Source organism: Siniperca chuatsi, linkage group LG22, assembly GCF_020085105.1.
Source record: "Siniperca chuatsi isolate FFG_IHB_CAS linkage group LG22, ASM2008510v1, whole genome shotgun sequence".
NCBI lineage: Eukaryota > Metazoa > Chordata > Actinopteri > Centrarchiformes > Sinipercidae > Siniperca > Siniperca chuatsi.
The window spans coordinates 8,143,671-8,167,513 of NC_058063.1; the positions used below are offsets into that span (position 1 = coordinate 8,143,671).

The following is a 23,843-nucleotide window of genomic DNA, read 5'->3' on the forward strand; positions in this document are numbered from 1 at the left end:
AGAAAAGAGCTCTCATGCACCCAGAGGCATGAGAGAGAGCGCACACTTCCAAATAACAAATAACACTGCATACCAAGTGAGTCATAGAAAAATAAGAGACATCCTGTAGATAGAACGAATGAAAGAGCAGGGGGTGTAGATCATTAGAATAGTTAGAATTAGAATTAGAATAAGTTCTCTTTCAAATCAAACATCTCTTTCCACATGAATGGAAAGTGTTGTTTCTTGCAACTACATTTATAAAAATGCTTAACCATGTCATGTGATATGCTAGCCTACTTCAGAGGCCTACAACTTAAGAACAAATATTACTGGGGCCACTACAGAAGATTGCAGATGAACATTTAACAGATGCAAAACAACTGCAAATTGTACTCAACTGCAAAACTTTATGGCCGTATGTGCGCTGTAATATCATTAACGCATTATCTTTTATGAATAGGATCTTGAGACGGCACAGATAGCGGTTGCAAATGATGTACAATTCATGGTGCTATCAGCGGCCACAATCCATTCTTTGTAAATTTGCCCCTTAGTTTGGTCTGAGAAAACTTTCTTTTTATTGCCCTACAGAATTTTTTGTGCACGTTTTGCAGGGCTCATTTATTGGTTTAGCAGGGTCACAAGGTCACTGACACATTCTCAAGCTGAATAAAATCACTTCATCGTCACACTTTACCTTTGTACACATAATCAATAGGGTTTTGCATTCCTTTTATTTTCAAGGCAACTGTCATTTCCTTTAGATAGCGCTGAGAACCGAGAGAGAGTGAATGAAACTCTCTTTCAGACACACATGACTGGGTTTGCCCACGCACAGCTAAAAATAAAAGCCGGTGGTCTACAGAGTCAAAGACAAGAGGAAACCAGGCAGTTTCAGGTGTGTCTGAAGGCAGAGCACAAGAATCCTTGTCAGATGTGCACAAGAGAAAGGTCTCATATTTCATGTACAGCAATCTTAAAACAGAATGAGGAAATGTAGCTGAGTTTCAGCTTGAGGGTGCTTTACATTCAGAAGTGCAGCTGACAGGTGTGGAATCTTCTCAAGATTTTTTGGTTTGTACACAGCCCTGGCTCTGTAAATGGAAAATAAACAAAGTGTGTCATGGCATACCCCACCTTTAACTGTGTATGCAAAGTTTTTTATTTAATCTTTGAAAAATTATGGAGATTTGTTTCCCAGCATGTAAAGACCTCACAGCCCAGCCTCCACAAAAAAGCACCGGTTAGTGTGAAGCCTAGTTTCAGTGCCTCTTGTTGTTGGATTGATCCTGTTCTCTTTCCGAGACCTTTAAAAAAAGAGAGACCGAGCGAGAGACGGGAAGAAGACAGCCAGATAATGTTGAGGACAGACAGAGAAGAAGACAGGAAGACTGTGACTGACATAATAGTCGAAGATTGTGTGTGTGTGTGTGTGTGTGTGTGTGTGTGTGTGTGTGTGTGTGTGTGTGTGTGTGTGTATACAGAGACCTCAAGCCTGCAGATGAAACTGTCTGGCCAAATATAGCATCATGTGGCTAGAAATGACACACAAACACACCAACACAAGCAAGTCCAGTTTGTCATATTGAAGTCAGTGTGTCTATTTGTATTGAAGTGGATTTTTTGTTTCCTATTTCACCATTTATCAATAAATCCCCACTTTTGTAATCCAGTGTTTTGGTTCTTTTTGTGTCATGTGTCCTTCAGCAAAGGGCTTCCTATTGTCTTGACATTTCTTCAAAAACTGAGAAAACTCACAGAAGCTGATCTGAAACTGTGAAGTGAGGTCTCTGATATGCTTTCTGTATGAGGCTATCAACCTTGAGCACACACACACATAATCACACAGGAATGCACAAAAGGTGATAATGGCAGCAGTGGGGGAATGTATGCAGACGCATAGTTCCACCCTGATATCCCATAAACAGACAAACTTGACAGCAGCAGGCCTGTTTGTAGATTTTTCACACACACACATGCTCACCTAGAGCTGTCACACACACACACACATTCATCTGCGATCAGGCAGTAAGTTGAGCTGTTCTTCAGATGTGTGAAAGGTCAAAGCAGATGAGAGAAATGTGAAGAAGGAAGGAGAGGAGGTGACATAAATCACAGAAAAACTTTTTTATCACACAGGAACAAGATCTGAATTACTTCGAGTTTGGAAGGCTCCACCAAATTTGTTTTATTAAGTTCTAATCAGTCAGTATGACTACATCTGACGAAAAGACGGTTGGATTAGGGGAAATTTAGGATGTGGTGTTTTTGGAGTATGACACATATTAGGGACTAAAAGTCAGGATATCTCAGCCTCTGCTGCTCCTAGTTTGACCATTTTCTATATTTTTTAAATGTCTCTTTTCGGAAATTCTTTAAAGGAGTAGTTTGACATTTTGGGAATACGTTCATTTGCTTTTGTAGCCGTGAAGATTGTTTCCACTCCCGGGTCTGACTGTTAAATACGAAGCTATAGCCAGAAGTCGGTTAGCTTAGCTTAGCATAAAGACTGGAAACAGGGAAACATTTAGCCTGGCACTGTCCAAAGGTAACACAATTTGCCTACAAGCACCTCTAAACCTCATTAATAAACATGCTTTATCTTGTTTGCTTATTCTGTACAAAAACTAAAGTGAATAAATTACATGTTGTGGTTGATTATGTGCGGGACAATTTCTTGGCCAGGTGTAGTGACTTCTTGGAGTCTCCGCTGGTTGCTTGGCAACCTCACGGTGACGACAAGACTAGCCAGGCTAGCTGTTTCCCCTTGTTTCCAGGCTTTATGCTAAGCTAAGCTAATCGGCTGCTGGCTGTGGCTTCATATTTAACGTACAGATATGAGAGTGATATTTATCTTCCCATCTAACTATTGGCAAGATGAATATTTGTATTCCTAAAATGTCAAACAATTCCTTTAATTCTTGTGCAACGCTGGGCTAAATGACCAGTGTATCGAAATTGAAATATCTAGCATTTAGGTCCAAAAATGTATTTGTCTGACAAGTTAAAAAAACTCTCACTGTAAAAAAGTCAACCTGCTCATACGGACCAATCCATAGTTAGCACAGTAATTGTACATCTCATCTACTTATTTTAAATAAGAAATAATAAAATAGTGTGAGTCAGTCTAAGTATCAAAGTGAAAAATCATGAAAGTTAATTCCAGTTTCCTTGAATACAATTGCAAATTAAATGGTTGAAATTCACTGAATTGTCATTTCTAAGACATTCTCACTGAAGTCACTTGAGATAAAGCACAATAACAGCCACTGAAAAAGCAGTCGGAGTCATGAAAACAGTGCCATGTACCAAGTGTATGTGTGTGTGTGTGTGTGTATATACCATGCTTCTTTTTTCCAATGAGTTCACTCAGAGTTTAATGAGAAAGACAGAAGTTTGTCGTTGCTCTTTCTCTTTGTTTTTCTTCCCCAGCTCTGTCTGAAAGAACAGAGGAGGCGAGTTAGGAAATTTACCCTTAAAATGTAATCCAGTTACTTTTAGAGGACTTTCCTGTCCAGAAAGTACTCCAGCAGCAGGTGGGGAAATAAAGAAAGAAAAACAGGGATAAAGAGCAGCAGCAGTGACGGGAACAGTCTGTACCTGTTATGCAAGCCAACCAGACACATACAGGTTTATCCAGCCAGCATTCATCATGTCAGCATCTTTTTCATCTCTTTTCTCCGTCATCAAGTCCCTTTCTTCTCACTCTTCCGCCATCCTCAGCTCAGGATAAACACCCACATGTTCCCCTTTCTTTAACATGTCAATTAGCTGTTTTTTCCCATTTTTCCCCTCGTTCCATCTTGTATTCCTGCCCTCCTCTCACGGTATCTCCCTGCAGTTGAAATGCACAGCGTGTCCGACACAAACCAGCCTCCATTAACTGTCACCAGAGCAACCAAACAACAGTATTAATGCAGAGAGGGAGAAGGGAAGGAGGACAGACAAGAAAGAAAGAAAGTCTTTGTTTTGTTTTTTGAGGCTCAACTTTAACGGTGTGATTAAGTGGTTGGAAACCGACTGAAACAACAATAACAGAGCGTGGCAGAGGGAGGGAAGTGGAGGATGAGGTCACACTGTTCAGAACTGGTTGGTCCAGAACAGAAAGTCTTTGAAACACTAAAAACCGTGTCTGATTGGCTCCTGACGGAACCAACACACTGAGGGGAAGTAGTGATGCAGCAATTAGGGGACAGTGTACAGATCCACTATGGAGAAATATTTTTAGTTTTTGGAGCCATTTTTATTATTAGTTATATTTACAGACAGCACAGCTGTTTCTGACACATACATACACATACTGAAACATTGCAAGGGATTGATTAGTTTCATATTTAGTTTGTCTGTACATAAACACATAAAGGATTCAAATAATATTATCTTGTGCAGGAAGTCGTCTCTGTAACTTAACAGTCACAAATGGACCATGTGACCCCATGACCCCTTTATGACCCATTCATGTCTGTTTCCAAGACCCAAATGGGGTCTTAAAGTCCCACTTTTCATGCTTCTTTCAAAATAGTAGCAACAATGTTTTTCCATTTAGTGAATCTTAAGATGCGACTGCATCGCATATTATTTTTCTGGTCTTAAAATGTTTTAAATCTCCCTGTTTTATTGGGATTCCGGATGACAAATCAGCCCAGAAAACACAAACAGAAAAAGATCAGCTTCTTTTGGTAAAGTCCTAGTCTCTGAGATACTCCAAAACGGTCAAACAATAACTCCTTGCTGTCACATTGTCTCATATTGCAAAGAAACACAAAAGCAGCAGTGCAAAAACATGTTTCCCAGTCACTTCATAGGCACGGCAGAGATTTTATAAAAGAAGAGCCAAGCCGCTCTCTCAGCTTGTTAAAGTGAAGCCTGTAGGCCGAGCTCTTTTTGGCAAATCTAAATGGTTTCTGTGTGTGTGTGTGTGTGTGTGTTCAAGTGAAGTGGCTGGTTCCAACCACACTGTGGATTGGTACTCCAATTATGGGTTTGACCATGCAGACACTCTCTCTCTTTCTCAAACACACACACACACACACACACACACACACACACAGAGGGTGGCCCTACAAAAGTTGCACTCCATGTTTCAAAATGCAACCGTAATGGGGTTTTCTCTTCGTTGTGAGCTAATCTACTCCGAATGAATCGACTGTCTCAAATAATTATTCCAGTCCAGTCCAGAGATGGAAGAAATGTGCTTAGTCCTTACTAAAACTGCAAGAATAACAGCATCCACCAAAAGCTTGCTTTTCATCCTCATCTTTTCTGTATTAACATTTCTCCTCTTTTCACAAAGGGGATAAACATTTTATTTTAGTCCCTGTAGAAAAAGAAGGATGTCAAATATCTCCCAAGTTGTCATAGATGATATCAGGGGATCTCAGTGGCTGCTGGTGGTGCTGGCTGTACCACGAATTAGCAGGTGGAGGTTTCTGCTTACACACTTTGCTGTACAACTCCCTCCCCCCTCCTCCTCCTTCTACTCCCCAAATATTGTTGTTGTTGTTCACATTACTGCCAGGACCACCATGTTTCCCAGGGGGCAGAGGCACCGGCTCCTTCCGAGTAAAGGCACTCCTGCTCGGCTTGGGGGCGGTGACAGGTTTTGGCCACCTCGGAGTCGGAGGTTGCGGCGTGCCACGGCTTGGGCCCAGCTGCGGGGGAGAGTGTCTGTTGGACTCTGACAGCTTTCCGTGGGAGGGGGTGCTGTAATTTCCTGACGGGGCTGCCACCTCTTCCTGTCTCCTCTGGCTGGGGGGCTCCAAACGGGCCTCGTCGTAAATACTCATCCCTGAACTAGCAGACATGCTAGCGCCTCCTTTGGCGCAACCCTCTGGTTCATCGTATATGTGATCCAGAGGAAGAGCAGGAGGTGATGAAGCCCCTTCTGCTTGACCTCCGGGGGGTCGCCTGTTACTGTTCACCCCTCTTCCTCCCCCTCTTCCTCCACCTCTTCCTCCCCCTGCAGTCCCATTTAGACTCAGCGCACTTGTTTTCTGGTTCAGCTCCAGGCTGATCCGGTCGTACAAATGTGAGTACAGGTCCGGTGGCTTCTTGTGGTTGCTGCTTCCATGGTGATGATCCCCTTGGACGCCACCTCCCAAAGACTCGTCTCCTACTGGTCGGAGGCGTGGGGTGGGCACTGGAGGGGTGGATGGGCTGGTGGTTTGGCTTTGACCCTTGATGCTGTCCACCGGATCGGAGTAGAGGTAGTCACCACTGTGCAGAGGCAGACAGACTGAATCTGCTGGTTCAGAATAAAGACCTGCATGTTCATCAGCTGAGGAAAGACCTTTTGCTGCCACCTGCCCCCTGGGAGACCTTGGAGGGGTCCCTCCTCCTCCCAAAACCCCCATCATGGCTGGTGGTTCTGGTAAACTCCTCCCTTTGTGTCCTCCTGATGCTCCTTGCCCCCTTCCTCCTCCTCCATCTCCACCCTCTCTCTTCCCAAGCACGCCATCAGCAGAGCCCGGCTTGCTGCCGCCTGAATCGCCGTCTGCCTCCCGACTGCTACAGCTGCTGCTGTCTCCACTTCCAGCTGTCATGCCACTAGGAACGGTGTTGCGTATGTGCTGTAGTGACGCAGGGCAGTCTGGGTCAAAGTTGATGTTGCAGCTGAGGTGGCGCTCCTCAGCCAATACCTTCTGCGACTGTATGGCCTGGTCCACCAGCATGAAGATCTCGTTGCCTTGCTTGGTCTCAAAGGTGAAGTTACCAGGGCCCGAGTCGCAGCGTCGGCCTGCCTCAAACGAAAACATCACCTAGAGAAAGAAAGCAGGGAAAGAAAAGGAAAAATGTTTGAATGTATTAGGACTGTGCTGAATAGTTGGAAGCTTCGAAGCTTCATCGTTTTTCATTTCATTCGAATTTGCATGTCTGCAAGTCGGGACTCATAGCAACCAGGTTACATCGCTGTCTCTATTCTCTGTTCTCTGTCTTCGTCATGGATGTATAAAGAGGTGCAGGTCTGTTTGACCGAAGGCGGGGCTGAGCTATACACACGCAGAGCAGATGCAGTGGACAGGAGGAAGCGTGGCTTTGGCTGCATTCACACAAAATCCAGCAATGTGGCTCCTTCCCGCAGGGTTGTGTGGAGGTGTGGCCATGTTTATTTGTGCTTCAGAACATAACTGCCATGAAACAATCAGAAAATGTTTTATTTCTCTGATTCACTGCTTTGTTCTCACTAATGCTGCTCCCTCTCTTCAATCACTCTCTAGCTCGCTCGACCACCGCTGCTCTCGCTCTCTCGCTCATTGAGGAGGGGGTGCCAACTTTGAATCATGTGTACACACAACAAAGGACTGTCTTCTTTTACCCATGAAACATTGCAAAAATCAGGCACATCCTGTCTCAAAATGATGCTAGGGCAAACTAGGGCATGCATTTGTTACTTCTAGGTTGGATTATTGCAATTCCTTATTATCAGGCTGTCCGAATAAGTCCCTTAAGACTCTCCAGTTTATCCAGAATGCTGCCGCATGTGTACTGACAAGAACTAGGAAAAGAGATCATATTTCTCCAATATTAGCTTCTTTGCACTGGCTCCCTGTAAAATCCAGAATAGAATTTAAAATCCTTCTCCTTACGTACAAAGCTCTTAACGATCAGGCCCCATCATACCTTAAAGAGCTCATAATACCATATTACCCGACTAGAATACTGTGCTCCCAGGATGCAGGATTACTTGTGGTTCCTAGAGTCTCCAAAAGTAGACCGGGAGCCAGAGCCTTCAGTTATCAAGCTCCTCTCCTGTGGAATCAGGTCCCAATTTGGGCTCGGGAGGCAGACACCATCTCCACATTTAAGAGTAGGCTAAAGACTTTCCTCTTTGATAAAGCTTATAGTTAGGGCTGGCTTGGGTGAGCCCTGAACCATCCCTTAGTTATGCTGCTACAAGCCTAGACTGCCGGGAGACTTCCAACGATGCACCTCTTTCCTCCTCTCCCTCTACATCTGTATGCATTTTTGTCCTATTACTGCATGTTACTAACTCAACATATTCTCTCTCCCGTAGTTCTGTGCTTTCTCGTTTCTCTCTCCTTCTGTCACTTTCAGCAGGTATTTCTGCCTCCGGAGCTGCAGAGACTGGATCTGTGGTTGTGGGCCACTTGCTGCCCCCCGTGTTCCTGCTCGACAACAGCTACTACAATTGTTGTTATTGGCTCTGTTACTAATACTGTCATTATTATACTTATAGCTGTAATTTCTATTATTATTAATTTATTAATATTAATGTAACCACTACCATTACATTCTTACTATTTAAAAAATTCTAGGTGGTATTTGCATTGTGCTTCCCTCTTCCCTTCCCTCTTCTGTGTAAGCTAGTCACAGAAGTCCCTACACTCTTTTCCAGCCATCAGTCATTTATCATTTTTCTTGGCACTAAAAGAATGCTTCCTTTTTACACTGAATTTTATTTTCTCAGAAGTCTTCTCAGATTATCTGTTTTATTACTTCCCTGCTTTTACTTACTGTTAAATTCTATTTTATACACATTGACATTCTGTGTCAAGAATGCCAAGACCTACACATACAGATCAATTAAGTTACATCCTCTTTTATCTATATATACATATCATCAATGTAAGTGTCAGTCTGACACATGCGTAAATATACATGTATATACACAAACCAGACAGACCCTTTAAAGGTCATCAGTCATTTTTTAAATCCTCCGGCTTTGAAGCATCAAAGTGACACAAAAACAACCACAGACTCTAAAGCTAAATACCTGTGACGCTGAGGCTCTGACCACATACAAACACACTGCTGCTAAAAGTAGTATCTGCACTTCCTAAATACGATCAACCATGGCAGTCAGGGCTTAAATGCCTCTGCCTGTATTCGTAAAGTGTGTCAGAGATTATCATCATCCCTAAAGAGAAACCTTCTTTTCTTATAAGCACAGGTTTTGTCTGTGCGACATGCACCCACCCGGTCTCGCCCGTATCTCCTCAGCAGCTTGTAGGGCCACACCAGAACTTTCTTCTTGGTCTTTTGCTCCTTCAAGATTAAGATGTCACTTTCTGCCTTCAGCCAGTAGTTGCCCGTCAGCCCGCAGCGCTCTGACGCCTCAGTACGCTGAATGCTCACCCAAAACTCGTTAACTGCAAGGAGATGATAGGAGAGGTGTTGTTGCTTAGGTTGACTAAAATTCTCTTCATTCCAAATGATCTTCTGTGCTGCAATATTTTCTTGAGATCTCGTACTTATGTAAGACTAGACTGTTTGTGTCCTTACCCTCCTCTCTGGAGTAGTAGATGAGGTTTTCAGACATCTGCAGGTCCTGGGCTCCTCCATTAGAGTCTGGAGTACTGTTGCTGCTGCCGCTTCCTCCCTGTGGACACACAGAGACACTGAGTCAACCAGCTGAACAAGACACCAAATTCGGATTTTCATACTATGTTATGCCCGACAGGAGTGTTGTACTTTTTTGTTAAAGCTCCTGCCTCCCAATGAGATTGTGTTGTACTTTGACCAACATCACAAGTGTGCATGAACAAAGACAAGAATTGAAGACCTAGATAAAATGGGGTTTTCAGAATAAATATTGGAAAGGATGAACAAAAGAAGGGAAGACCTAGATAAAATGGGGGTTTTCAGAATAAATATTGGAAGGATAGAGCAGGCAAAGAGTGAGAGAAGGGAAAGAGAGTTAGAGAACGAAGCAGATGAAGTCTTCCTCCTGGAAACTCCCTCTGGCCTCCTTTTTGCAAATATGTGTAATGTTCATGTTTGTGTATGTGGGTGTGGGTGTGAGTGCACACAATAGAAGCTGTGGCCTGTATAGACACTCCAGGGGCATATGGGAAATTTTGGAAAACTCATATACACACATAAACAAAAAAGAATTACGCTGCAACAGCAGTTCTTCAGCATTTTCCACCAAACTAAGGAGATTTAAAAAAAATATATATATTTTTGGCCTCATTCAGTCCCAAAGAACAGAGAGAAAATGAAAGCAAAAAATGTTTTGGAAATAGAACAAAAGACACATTCAAAATACACACATAAAGGAGGCTTGTACCTTAAAAACTAACACATCCACCCACGTCTTAGTCACTCACTGCAAACACTATTTCCTAAAGTATTGGTCACCCTGTTTTTTGACACACAAGGAGAGAAAATGTGTAAAGATACCTGAAATGCGATGTCACACATGGTATCCATCCAGTCCTTGGTGGCATTCTTCTCTGCAGCAAACACGTGCGTCTTGTCGTTAGTCTCCACACAGAACGCTGCCATGTTTTCTTTGGGACAGCTCTCCGTAAGCGCCGGCAGGATAGAAATGCACTCAGACAGGCGGATTATCTTCTTGTCAAGCTTCCTGGTTTTCTCATTGGACCCGCTTCCTGAGCCTCCGCCGGCCCCACCCCCTCCGCCCGACGATGTGTCGTAGAACTCGAGGCGGGCAATACCGTTTTGGCTGGCGGGGTAAAGGACAAACCAGTTCTTCTTCCATTTCTGATGAGTGGAAAAGGAGGAAAAGTTATACAGGAGAAAATTTAAAGCTGCACTATTGAAATAGTTTATATTAACAATGGAACCAATGACTGTGTGATGTGAAAGGTGTAGGGATGACCCACAGATAAATATCACTGGTCCCTGCAGTTTCCCTTAGGTTTACTGAGCATTTTAGCATCTTTCAGCTCATTGTTTTGGTTTTAAGGCCCGCAACTTTAATCTTTGGGTTCCCTCTCACCGCTCTCAGCGTTGTTTCCAGGGGCAGCAGGCAGCTACTTTCAGCAAAAACGAGCTCTAAAAACCCACTTTACACTACCCGCTAAGCAGACAGACACAGTTGGCGACTAGTTGGTGAACATAGTGGAGTATTTAGTAGCTATAGAATTGCTTTAATATCAACATTTAACTTTTTTTTTTACACATTAGAGTTTTTTTCTGTTCATGATCCAGAAATGAGGAAAAAATTTACTCACACATTCCTACAACATATATATTAAGATATGTAAGTAAAATGTTTGCCATATTAATTTTCTTTAAATTTCCATGTTTGTTTGCTTGTTATTATTACATTTTTAGTTGAGATATTTTTTAGTTTTTGTATTTCAAGTGCATAACCTGTAATGCTTTCCCCTTTTAGCTTCTTTCGAACTTTTCTAGATCTTTACACTTTATTTTTTATGTATTTATTCCTCTTATTTGTATTACACCAATAAGCGACACACATTTTGCTCCTTCTAGAGATTAGTAAACCAGCATTTTCATTTTAGAAGGCTAATTCTGAATTTAACCTAAAATTGAAAGCAGAAGAAAATGTGAGGGAAGGTTGAAAGCGGATGACAGGAAAAAGGGGAGGTTGGAAAACAGAAATAGAAAATCTGATTCTTCGTTTTTTGCAACACACATCTGTCCTGTTCACATCTGGCTGGGGAAGGAAGAACAGTTTGCATGTGGTTAGTTCAGACAACAATGGGGAAACACAAAATGCAGAGTTTGCCACAAATAATCAAAAACTGATGAAGAGAGAAGTGGAGAATGTAAACGTTTGAAGTCCACAGAAGATGTGAATCAAAATGATATTTCCGGGTCTTTCTTACTTTGACTCTACTCTGCTGACTGAAGCTTAATGTAGGAGGCATGTGGTGATAAATCGAATGCAGTTTGACTCAAGCCTGTTGCACACACCATTATTTCCTCTACAATAAATCAGCAGCAGCAGACCACAGTTACAGCATTAGTCACCACTGCTTTTAAAGCAAAGAACAATTTCCCCCCAAAATCTAAACAGGTACTAAGCTGTATTTTACAGTTTAGTCCAAATGAGCTAGTTTAGTCTAAAACTGGGACCCAAACAGGGACAAAACCAGAGATAACCACAAAATAACACTGTGAGCAATTACAAGGATATCATCTTCAATTATATTTTAAAGGATAAATTAAAATGATTGTATCCGATTCAGATAAATCCAAATTAAATATACCTTACACTGTTAGATCATTAGTTTAGGATGTTGAACGCATTCCTGGAGTTATTTTGGGCGTAGGTAGTCACTTTTTTTAACTTAACCACTCTCAATCTGCTCATGTCTACATCTATTTAAGTTATAAAGAAAAATTAAGTGTTTAAGGGTTAGGGTTGCTTCAGTACTAGTCATCTGCTCTGGGAGTAACCACACATTTTGTCAATGTAAAGAAATGCAGGGTCAAAGTTGAAAAATTCGACCTGCTTCAGTAAATATCCAACTATGACTCTTTGGATTACATACTATCGTTAATTTCCCAGGATTAAATGACTCTGCCTACATTTTATGCCACTTCATAGTCATAAAAAACATGATATGTAGCGTTTTCTAAGCGGTCTATGCGGTGGCCCCTAACAGGTTAAAAATATGACCTGGTCCAAACTAGATGACAGGTGAATCATCTCTCCCTGAGGACAGCAGTGAGGAAGGAACAGCTAACAATGATCTCTTCCTCCACAGGGACAAAAAGGGACATGACCACACAACATGTACTGAACAATAAGACGCATCGCAAGTGTGTAAGACTCCAGATGTTCAGTGCTAACAATGGATATGATGACATACTACATGTGAAATTATGTGCAGTCACTACAGAAACTAATATGCATATGATTATGGTAAAATTGCATGAGACACCAGAATTCAACACTTGTTTGGGAAGTCCCTGTCATCCCTCAAACCCTCTGGATGTGTGTGTGTTTGGCTACCCCACATCACGCTATGCCTCATCTTAGCTAGTTTTCTCCACAGAGTGTATGTGTGTTTTCCCCTACATTCATTCAGCGGGGCGGAAGTTGCCTGACAGTTAGCAAGCTGAGTTTGTGACATGAAGGTCAGCAGTTTGAAAATCCTTCGACCAGCAGGGAAAATCTGGCTAACAGAGCAGAACGAGACACACTAATACTACAACTGCACTACAGGTCCTCAAATGCTCCTCAATCAGTGAGATTTTCTTCTTCGCTGGTCAAATAATATTTAACAAAAATATATCATCCTGTACATTTGAAAATGGACATGGCCTACATGCAGCTCATAGGGCCTGTGTGTCCACTGTAACAGCAACTACAGCCTGATATGTGACTTTTCCATTGTGACACTGAAGCACAATACAAGGACCCTGAAACTGAAGCAGCTAAATGGAATTCAGCCATCATTAATTTTTTTGTTTACGCCTGTGCTTCTGTGACATGTCAAAATGTCCGTAAAGTTTAATGATGATTATAAATTTCAGTGGAAATGTTTTATAAATTATTATAAATAGTGAGTGTAAATAAAATACAACAAATATATTTCAATCTTGAAATGTCTAAAAAATACAGTCTTTAAAAGATGTATGTATTGAAATCTGCCAAAATAAACACTGGCTGATTATGTCAGCCTGCCGATAAATTGTTCGGGCTCTAACAACAAACATTGGCTCTGTCAGTGGTGGAAGAAGTATTCAGATGCTTTGCGTAAGGAAAAGTAGCAATACCATACCAAAGTACTCTCTTACAAGTAAAAGTCGTGCATTCAAAATCTTAAGTAAAAGTACAAAATGTACTTCAAGTATCAAAATTAAAAACAGTGTATGCAGAAAAATGGCCCCTGTGTGATATACTATTATACCGGTGCATTATATTATTGGATTATTGTTATGCTTTCATTTAGAAGTAGCATGTTACTGCTGTAGCTGGTTAAGGTTGAGCTCACTTTATATGGTGTTGGGTAGTTCGATCTATAACAATGTATCCTATTTTATAAACTCATCATGTGTTTTGTATGTAAAATCTTAATCTTCAGAGTAACTATAACTGACAAATAAATGTAGTGGAGTAAAAGTACAATATTTCCCTCTTAAATGTAGTGAAGCAGAAGTATAAAGTAGCAACGGAAAGTTACAGTACCTCAAAATGATTGCTTCACAGCACTATCACCCACAGCATGAAAATAAGAGACATGTTAGTCCGTCTAAAAGTGTAAATAGTATTTGCATGATGGGCCCGATATAACTGTGGCCACAGGGCCTGTTGGCAATTTAAGTGATTATAATGCCAATAATGGTGTCATAAATGGACATCACAATTATTGCAAGCGCAGAAATGACAACAAATTACCCATACCTGAAGGCCAACTTCAGTGTCTAACTCACACGCACACCCGGTTTCATAATTCAACACATGCACATGTGCATGCATGCACTCCAACCCGTTACAATTAACTGTCAGAAAGGACAGGAAATGTGTGGGATTGTTATTACCCAGGATTCTCTTCACTTCCTTCTTCTGCTTCCAGGTGTGTCTCAGTGTATGTGTGTATGTACATATGTGTATGTGCATCTGTTTGTATTGTTTTTATTAATCCCTTGGTGCACTCTGGACCACCTGTTGCTGTGCACAAGTACATGCACACACATATACACACTTTGAATAACTGTGAACGTTCAGTCCATACAAATGTGAGATGGTGCAGTATACATGAACAGGGTGTGGAAACATTAACCCCTGTTGCAATATGGTCCTTAGATGTGTTGGTGTGTGTGTCTACATGTGGAACAGCTGCTCCATATAAGGCATCAGACTGTTATCAGCCACTAATACACTGAGTGGAAATTATGCAAAAAGGATCATGACACTGATATCCTGCCTGTTCAAGAGAACACAACAGAATTATAACTATAACACAAATGCATGTGTGTGTTTGTGTTTCTTCCTTTCACTGCCAAAATAATACATGGCCTTTACTGTCACATTGACCTATATGTTAGCTGTTGCATTTAAAATTGACATTGTTAAAAAAGGCAATATTTTCCTTTGTAAAGCTCAAAAAAAGATCAACATGGCTTTAAATTCATTACTGAAGCGTTTAGAGTTCCTTTTTTAGCACATTCTCTTTGCGAGTGACTTTTGCTAGTATAAGAAATGAAATCCATTTCCATTGGACTTGAGTGCCCACGAGCAAGTGCGAAACACTACTGCTTCCTTGTTTATTTGTTATAAAGATTTATTTAATGCAGAATGAATGCAAATGCATAAAATGATGTCCATCATGCATCATTCTGAATTTGAACGTGCATGTGAAATGTACACGTCTTTTGTAGGCCTTCCAGCATTCCTGTTTACGTGTCAACTGAGTACATTAGTCAGTACATTAATACATTAGCTGTCTGTGAATTAGCATAGAAAGAAATCTCATGATGCCAACAGATGCTGTTGTTGTTGGTTTTTCTGTATCAATAACATAATAATAATATGTTTTTCAGAAAATCTAGTGGCCTTCGAGACTTGCTTTTTTGTTGCTTTTTTGTATAAACAACAAAGATGATTCTCATTCTGTCATGGCTTCAAAGCTGTTCAGTCGCTGTTCAGCTGTATTCATTTGTTTATGAATTTACATCACATTTTCATTTTGCACACATTTACCATTGTATTATTTTGAGATACTCTTGTAGATAGTGTTACATATTTCAGAATAGGACCCAATAGCTGCAGAACTGGAGTTTTCACTTTGAGTTTCATGTGTTTGCTCGTGAACACATTTGGTTAATAAAAATATATTTCGCGGGGGATTTGTCTCCTGTGACAGCACATTTACATGTAGGACAGTATAGCAGGAGATATGCTCTATGTGATTTAGTGTGAATTCAACCTTCAAAAGCTGTTGTGGGGACTTGACTCACTCCAGTACCTGTAATTTTAATTATTAGAATATTATTACATATACGTGTGTTGTACTGTCTGACGGATGGATACATTTATCCAGTCACTGCTCAAACACATTATCCTCTCTATTCAACTATAAACCACTCAACCATGTTCCCACTGGCCACAGACAGACCTCAATGACACATGCAGGATCAGTGTGTGTGGTTATCTGTGTGTGTGTGTTTAAGAGAGTAAAAGTATGTTTGTGTATCGGAGCGTGTCGGTTCTCGGTAATGTGTGTTAAAGGGAGAGAGAAGGAAAACAGAGGAAAGCTGCGTGTATGTGTCATATATGTGTGAAATGTGTATTTAAGAGAAGGAGCAAACGAGGGAGAAGAAGAGCGTGTGTTAGTGAGACAGGCAGACCACTGCTTTGACCACAGGACTGCTGCCCTAACCTCTGTCCTCTGCTGTGTCTACAAAATAAAGAAACACGTCAGGAGTCCAACAGAAGGACAGCAATAGAGGAACTGCGAATAGTAGAGTGGAGTAAAGTAAATAATATGCTGAAACGCTTTTAAGTTGTTTTTGTGACTACCTGAACTGAATAACCAACACTAAAGTAAAGTTGGGTAACACAAGAGACGGCATGCTTACAACAATAGAATGATATACAGTGCATACACAGTAAAAACTTAATTTCCATGCTAATATGACCTATGTGGAGCCTGGAACATGTGTTAAAAGTCTGATTTAAATCCAAACTGCTGCTGTAGAGCTGCAACTAACTAATTATTTCGATTATTGATTCATTTCCCCGTCGATCACAGTGAGCAGTGATGCTACAAACATAATTCAGGGACGACCTCAAAATAATGAAAGTTGTTCTAATTAAATGAAGAGCAACTTTAAAAGAGCCTGTTTAGGCAATAAAACAGTGAAAAACCACATACACTGTCCTTTATCTTGAATATATTCACTGTAATCCAACTACAACTGTCCACAGACAGCTGCAGTGAAAAGGAATGGGCTTTTCACAAAAATCACAAAAACAGATTTTCTCATTTGCCAGCATGCAAATATAGTAAACACATACTGTATAGTGTCACACAAATGGTTTTGCTTTTGTTTGTTTTCTTGCTCGAATAATATGCCAAAAATGGGAACCAGGATTCGATAAGACAGGAAATGATAAGCAATTCTACAGTAAACTTCTTTTTTCTTAGGTTCTCTAAATTACATTACCAACACCACAGTGATTATACTCATACATTAAGGCCACAGCTACAATTTTGTCTGAACAAAACACTTATTTGTATAATTAGGCGGAGATGACAGTTATTGTGGAGAAAGTAATAAGCAAAGTTACATTAATTCATATTGACTTGCATGACGGAAAGAAAGTCATTAACATTTGGCTATGGAAAGAATACTACAATTGAAAATGAATGAGTGTTGATGTGGCTGAAATGAACAATTCCAATCACTGTGAGTAAGAACTCTGATCATTGTTTCTGGACATTAAATCATCCCGTTCTACTTCTCATTACCAAATTACCAAATCATGCTGTTCTTCCAGAAAATACGCCTACTGCAGAGTATATATAGAAAATTACACACTTTCCTACGTCAAGTTATTTCTTTATACTGGTCTTTCCTTTCTAAGAAATATGATTTAGCAATTTAGAAATGCTACCTGTGATAAATATAGAGAAGATCAGAGAAGACAAATCACAATCCCATTAATCCATTAGGCAGTTATTACTTTAGACATGATCCCCTGTCGTATAAATCTAGCCTCAGGGTGTGTAATACTACTTAATCCTGACACACTCCGTCTGTTCAAGCTAGCTCCTGGCTAATGTCAACATCAACATCAAACTAATAGCTTTTTGTAGCTCCAGGGTGCAGCGAAACTACAAACTGCAGGTCTGATCATCTTGGATCTGAATATGTCTGTGTGGCAGACAAGCAGATACACGTAAAGACAGATATCTTCCCGCTAAATCATGTACACAATCACATTGCTCGGCTGCACATGTTGTAGCCACAAGAAAAAATCAAATGACAGCTCTACGAGCATAAAAACTGTAATTACAACAGGAGATCGTTTAGGACTCTTTCATCAAGCACTGGGCCTACATACTGTAACCACATTTACTGTTTACCTAAAAGTCTCAACTGCAGTTCAGACAGCAGCTCAACATCCACATCACCACAAATATTTGGCACTGACATTGTTCAGATATGGTTCTGATTGGCTTAGACAGTGCAATGCTTTGGATGTTATGAATACCTTTGTAATGCAGTGTGTGTCACACTGCAGAGGGAACAGCAGTGTTTCCCATTAATTACGTGACCCGCCACAGTCTGATTTGCCCCGCCAGAGTTTCATAATGAAAAATATTTTTACACTTCTCATAATAACATAAAAGACCTCTAATGTCTTCAGCAAAGCATCTCGCACTCCCAGTCAGTCAGCCCCTCTCTGCTGCACGTGTGCATGCTCACACACACACACACACACAAACACACACACACACACACACACACACACACACACACACACACACACACAGCGGACAGCAGAGCAGAGAGGCCATGGTGGAGACAGTGAATCAGGTGAAGTGAAGGTGACGTTTTACTCGAGTTAACGACAACTCGAGTGAAACGTGGAAAAAGTACTAAAAGCCATATTTCCACCTGCTTTGTCCGCAGTTGTTGTTACAGCCACAGCGTGCTGTTTAAGCTAATAGCGAATTGTTACGAACAAGCTAAAACAAAAGCTGTTAAAATTTGGCCAATTTTTGTAAATTTAGCTACTGGCTGAGACAAACCAGCCTCTCCTCTCTCTACAAGCGTCACAGCAGCAGCAGAGGGAGGAGGACAGAGGACAGGAGGAAGGACTGATACTGACTGATGTCTGTGTAAGAATGAAGAATCAGAATCTTCTGATTCTGATTCTTCATTCTTACTAAACTTCACTCAGTATTTTGATCTCAGGAATATTATTTATTTTACTGACATTTTCGATTTGTTTCCAGTGAAATATTATTGAGTGAATATAGTGGCTTTGCTGTTGTGAACTTTACTGTTGCTGCTCTAGAAACATAATTTAGTTGTATTTAAAATGTAAATCAATTCTAATCCTGTTTTTATTCCTTTTTTTTAAATGACGATTTAAATAAAGCCAATTCTTGAAAAAGAACCGGTAAGAGTATTGATAAAGAACCGGGCCGATAAGAGTATGGATAAGATAAAGAAACAATCCTATCGATACCCACTCCTACAGCTAGTTAGTGGCTTCACCCTGACTTTGGGTAGACAAGCAAATCATAGTTCATATCCCTTCACTATAAGCCTTGTTTAACCAATGTTATTTTGTTATTTTATTTTTTTATGGCACACAGTGCGATCACTCACAAAAATGTGAAGGATTACTTCAGGACATCATGCTTACTTCATCAGTGAGCATATTTGTTTCACTTTTCTTCTTGCGAATGTCTGAGTGTAATGTGAATGTGTAATGATAACAGTCTAAAATTATGTAAAAATACAGTGTTTAGTCAAATAACATCACATTTTCTTGGGGGAGGACCCCCAAAACCCCATGACCACACCAAAATGTACAAAATTTTCTTCCGGGAAGCATGCCCCCCTAGAGGGTCCAAGGTCCACCCACCACAGTCTCACAAAATCCTGTGGGAAACACTGAACATCAGATATACATTTCTTTCAGTGTCCTGCAGTAGTGTTTGAGAGGGGCCTGGGACATGTTTCAGATGTCTCTAGTGTTTCATTAAAGGGGCACTTCACCAATTTTGCATGTGAAGTTCAGTTTACAAGGAGTTCTACTTGAAAACAGTTGTATAATGTCATCTGCGTCTCTGGGGGGGCTTTTCAACGTTGGAAAAAATAGCCCTGACGATGTCATCGGTATGCATAAACATCTCAACTTCGGCTCAGACAGCACAACTTTATGGAAGTGCAATACTAAATTGCTGGAGTAGTCCCTTAACTATAAGTATGAATGAAAGAATGACAATTAATAGACTTTTTACAATTACTATATTAGTGTACCACGTGTAACTAAGTGCCGAGTGCAGATACAGACTTGTAACTAGGGCTGCAACTAATGACTGTTGTCAGTTGTCATTATCGATGAATCTATCAATTTGGTGGCGTCCTGATGGCCAAAAGGTCGAAAACCTCTCTCCATCTCTCCAGGTACCATCAAATAAAGACTTTTATTAGAATACAATTAGAATGTGACCATTTTGTTCGATTGATGGATTAATTTTTGGGGGAATCTGGAAGATGACCAAAGTCTTATCTTCCAAATTCATACTTTGTCTGAACAAGAGTTAAAAAAAACCCCAAAGAATTCAGTTTATATTGATATGAGATAGAGAATAGCTGCAAATATGCACATTGTGGAAGGTGGAGCATATAAATATTGGGGATTTTAAATAAATCAGTTTAAATGATTAACATATTCTTCAAATTGTTGATTAATTTTTTTGTCCATCAACTAATCTAATGGTTCCCAAACTGGGTTACGAGCCAGTGCAGTGGGGACGTGCATGAGTTGAATGAATCTGATTCATTTGGGAATGATAAACAGACATTAGGGGCTCTAATGCCTGCAAGACTATCAACTTTCAGGTTAAAAAGATTTATTCAGAAAGCAACATGTAAAGTACAACAACATCGACAAATTTTTGACAGAAGACAAAAAAAAAAAAACTGTGAAGCCCAATGATCAAACACATTTGTCAATCAACATTATGAAGAAGCCTAGCCTTTTCTATAATTCACTGTCAATATAGCTGGAGTGTCTCGAGTCTCTTTCACTCTGGTGGTCTGGACAAAGTTTAATTAGAATTTTCCTTTTGCGTAACTGTACCTGAGAAACATGCCAAAAAAAAGAAACAATTTGAACTTCAACTTGATTCCTTTTGTTACTAATCTCCCCAGTACTGTTAACTAGACTGGATATGGACTGTAGATACTAAAACCGTAAACACAATGTAAAAAGTATATGAAACATAGATGCATCTTGATGGTTTACACCCAACAGCCTGCTGTATAAACTCTAAAACAGAAACTCGTGTTGGACGTGGCCGCTGCACTTTCAAGTCACATTTTCCGATCATACACATGGGAACGAGCCTATATGAGCGTGTGTGTGTTTGTCCACTGACAGCTCGAACGATTGCATAACTCACCCAACAAACCTCACACCAGTTTCAACACTTTCACATCAGCTTCCTTTACTATTCTTCTCTACTCTGATGCTTTTTTTATCCACTTCTGTTCCCTTCTGCTCTACTTGGCAAAGACAACATGATATTTTTGAAAATGTGGAGATTTTGTTTGTTCATTTTCTATTGTATTTTCTACTGTTTATAAAAGGCATTGAAACTGTGTTTTGGGAGTATGAATATCTATTGTGGAGTGGTGATTTCAGGGCAGGAAACAGGGCCTGAACGTTTTGTTGATCCATGTCATATGACAAGAGAGAGAGACGGAGAGACAAAGACCCTCTTACAAATCTGAAAGAGTAAATGAGTTCTTATCCAGCGGTGCACAGAGACCAAAGACAAGGTTGCATGGAGGCCTTGGACTGAAACAAACACACAGACAAACGCACAACACACACACACACACACACACAAAGGTGTTATCACTGACATTTAACTGTATCTCCTAAACTAAAATGAGAAATCACATAGTGTCAGAGGCGACATAACGGCAGCTTGTTGACAGTGTTTGCAATGGTGTGAACAGCGTATATGCAGCTAAGATGAAGTGGAAATATATCTGCCACCTTTGAGAAAATGGTCTGTTTTTCCGTTGTCTCAACATTCCACCTCTCTGCTTTCTAGCTCTCTTTGTGATGTGTTTATTGTGGAAAGTCATATTTCAGTCGTGATAAAAATATAACAGCTTTCATCATGCTGCTCTATTATCTACTGAGAGAGGTGTCACCAGCTTACACACACTCAAACAACCAAAAACAAACTCTCAGACCTATCTCTCTGTCCTTTTTTTACGTTTTCTGAATGTCACTATAGTGCACCAGGGTTTTGCCAGCTCACAAACACGTGCACATGCACACTCACTCACACTCAGACATGCACAGCAGGTTTACTCCAAACCACCACATCAAAACAAGGCCAGATCAGTGAAACACTGCTAACTTCCTGTCTCTGCATCTGCCCCAATATGTTCTCTGTTTAGCCTATTTGTCATGACATCAAATGCTCCTTTCTGGTTTACAACTGGGAATAGCCAAAGTTAAGGTCACTTATGTGTGAATTAAAAACATGTTTAAGACTTAATGGGACACAGCCATCTGCCTGAATACACTTCTTAAAACATATAATACTGCTATGAGGATTTGTAGTACCTCTGTCTTTACCTAAACTGACATTAACAGGCTATATTTGTCTCATAAACACATGATACTACTTTATCATTCCTATAATATTCCTGGAGAGAAACTTTTGATTTCTTTTGTCACCAATAACATCACTATTTAATTTCTATAAGAACTTCTAAGACTTTTTATAGTTGGCAGCAGTGACCTTAAAGTGGCTTTATCACACTTGCTGTAAGGGTTTCCTGTGGCCCTTCTATAATAATCCTACAACGACTTTTTGTGTGTCTGAGAAGCATTTTAGCTCATTTTAAGTGACCTTAAAGAGCCTCGTGGAATATTTTTCTCCTCATATATTACTGGTTTATTATATTCCTATTTCATTTCTATCCAAGCTTATACTTTTTATGTTGTTTAGTATCCTTAAAAGATTTATTATGGGGTCTCTAACTACAGTTATTTTTCATTTGGGTCATTTATGTCAGCGCCACAACCGTACTAGCAGAATAACTGTTATTTCTTGGGCTTACCTTTCCAAACTTTTGATGCTGCACATAAAGTTGTCCCTCCTTAACGTGGGTGTCCATGCCCCCAAACACTCCAGGGCTACCCTCCCTCTGCAAAGACGAAATTTGCCTTGAACGTGACGCAGGAAAATCACTTTTTAGGGGTTTATTTTTTCCTATATCCCCTAACAACTTCCCCCTTCTCTCACTTCCGCTCCCCAGCCGTTACAACGCATTTATCGATCGCTCGCGCACAGTTCAAGGTGTCATGGTGGAAATAAAAAGGTCCAAACAGTCTGTGGGGGGTCCCGACAAAGTTAAATAACGTCCAAATGTTGTCCGTGAGTCGCCTATCTGTCGCCTCTCACTCCTCCTGTAGGGCTGGACCAGTGGAAAGCCACACTTAATAGATAACATGAAGCTTCTGGTTACAGCTTTCAGAATAAAAGTCTAATTAACGAACATCAGCTTTGGGTGCATGGTGGCAAAACACAGTTCAGCAGTACTTTACAGGTAGAAAATAATTTTCTCTTCAAAAATAGTTAGTTATAATTAGGGAGGGTCAGATAAACCCTCTAAGGGGCTCCAGGGCAAAACATTTGTGTGCGTCTTTATTGTCCCCCCTGTGTTTTCCACCCTCTGTATATTATGTATGTTTTAGTTAGTAATTAGTGGGCCTAATTATTTTGTGGTAATTTGATGAAGCACAAATGTATTTAATATTTTGCACCATGTAACCACAAGATAAACTGAAATAATCAAGGCTTTTAAACTAGATTTTAACTCAGGGGCCCTCCTCAAGACAGGACCTTAATAGGGCCCAACTGAATGTTTTTGTCCCAGGACAATAACAATTATCAGTCCCAATAGAAACCTGGAAATGTCAGATTAAAGCTAAAGACATTTATTTTTTATTGATTCTCAATTCTCCAACTTGGTTAGTCAGAGTTAATTTACAAATCCTGAATAAGATTAAAATTGACGGAAATGTTCACTTTTTCTTGAAGGAGGTCTCATTCCTAGCAATACTGCTTTGTATTATGCAAATGATTAAAATGACCATGGGAAATATCATCTTTCTTTATTAAACCTTATTATTCATAGAAGAATTAAAGAGTAACCCAAAAGAGTTTGGGACATATTTATTAATACGTTCACACTGTTTCTGGGCTTTACAAAGTTCTAAAGTAAAAATAAACCATATGAAATTAAGGATGAAAATGTTGTTTATTTAAAAAAAGTTTGTCTGCCAATTATGTCTTTTATTTTGAAATCTGAATTAGGTAACATCCGGTATCGTAGTAACTCTGTGGTGCTTGACGCAGCTCTCTCCCTGCAGGAGGAGTGAGCAGCGCGTGGTGAGC

The 23,843-nt window shown here is 40.3% G+C and overlaps 1 protein-coding gene across 4 annotated transcripts; it reads right to left on the reverse strand.

Annotated features, from left to right (window-relative positions):
- Positions 1-697: 697 nt before the first annotated feature.
- Positions 698-22,877, reverse strand: dok1b (docking protein 1b). Of its 4 annotated transcripts, none has more exons than XM_044183352.1 (8): positions 22,504-22,877; positions 10,126-10,449; positions 9,226-9,322; positions 8,920-9,092; positions 3,583-6,740; positions 3,325-3,420; positions 1,224-1,289; positions 698-1,076 (listed from the first exon to the last, which is right to left on the reverse strand). In XM_044183352.1, the coding sequence occupies exons 1-5, from the start codon at positions 22,558-22,560 to the stop codon at positions 5,319-5,321; spliced, it is 2,073 nt and encodes a 690-aa protein (XP_044039287.1). In that variant the 5' UTR covers positions 22,561-22,877; the 3' UTR covers positions 698-1,076; positions 1,224-1,289; positions 3,325-3,420; positions 3,583-5,318. The 4 variants fall into 4 exon arrangements, with proteins under 4 accessions (XP_044039287.1, XP_044039286.1, XP_044039288.1 ...); XM_044183351.1 differs by having other exon boundaries at positions 1,195-1,289; XM_044183353.1 differs by lacking the exon at positions 1,224-1,289.
- Between the last annotated feature and the right edge of the window lie 966 nt (positions 22,878-23,843).

Excerpts from the sequence above, each read along its gene's own strand:
- dok1b (XM_044183353.1), bottom strand. The coding sequence starts at position 22,560 with ATGGACACCCACGTTAAGGAGGGACAACTTTATGTGCAGCATCAAAAG. Across the intron at positions 9,093-9,225 it reads CTACTACTCCAGAGAGGAGG|TTAACGAGTTTTGGGTGAGC; the intron begins GTAAGGACACAA and ends ATCTCCTTGCAG. Across the intron at positions 6,741-8,919 it reads GGAGATACGGGCGAGACCGG|GTGATGTTTTCGTTTGAGGC; the intron begins GTGGGTGCATGT and ends TTCTTTCTCTAG.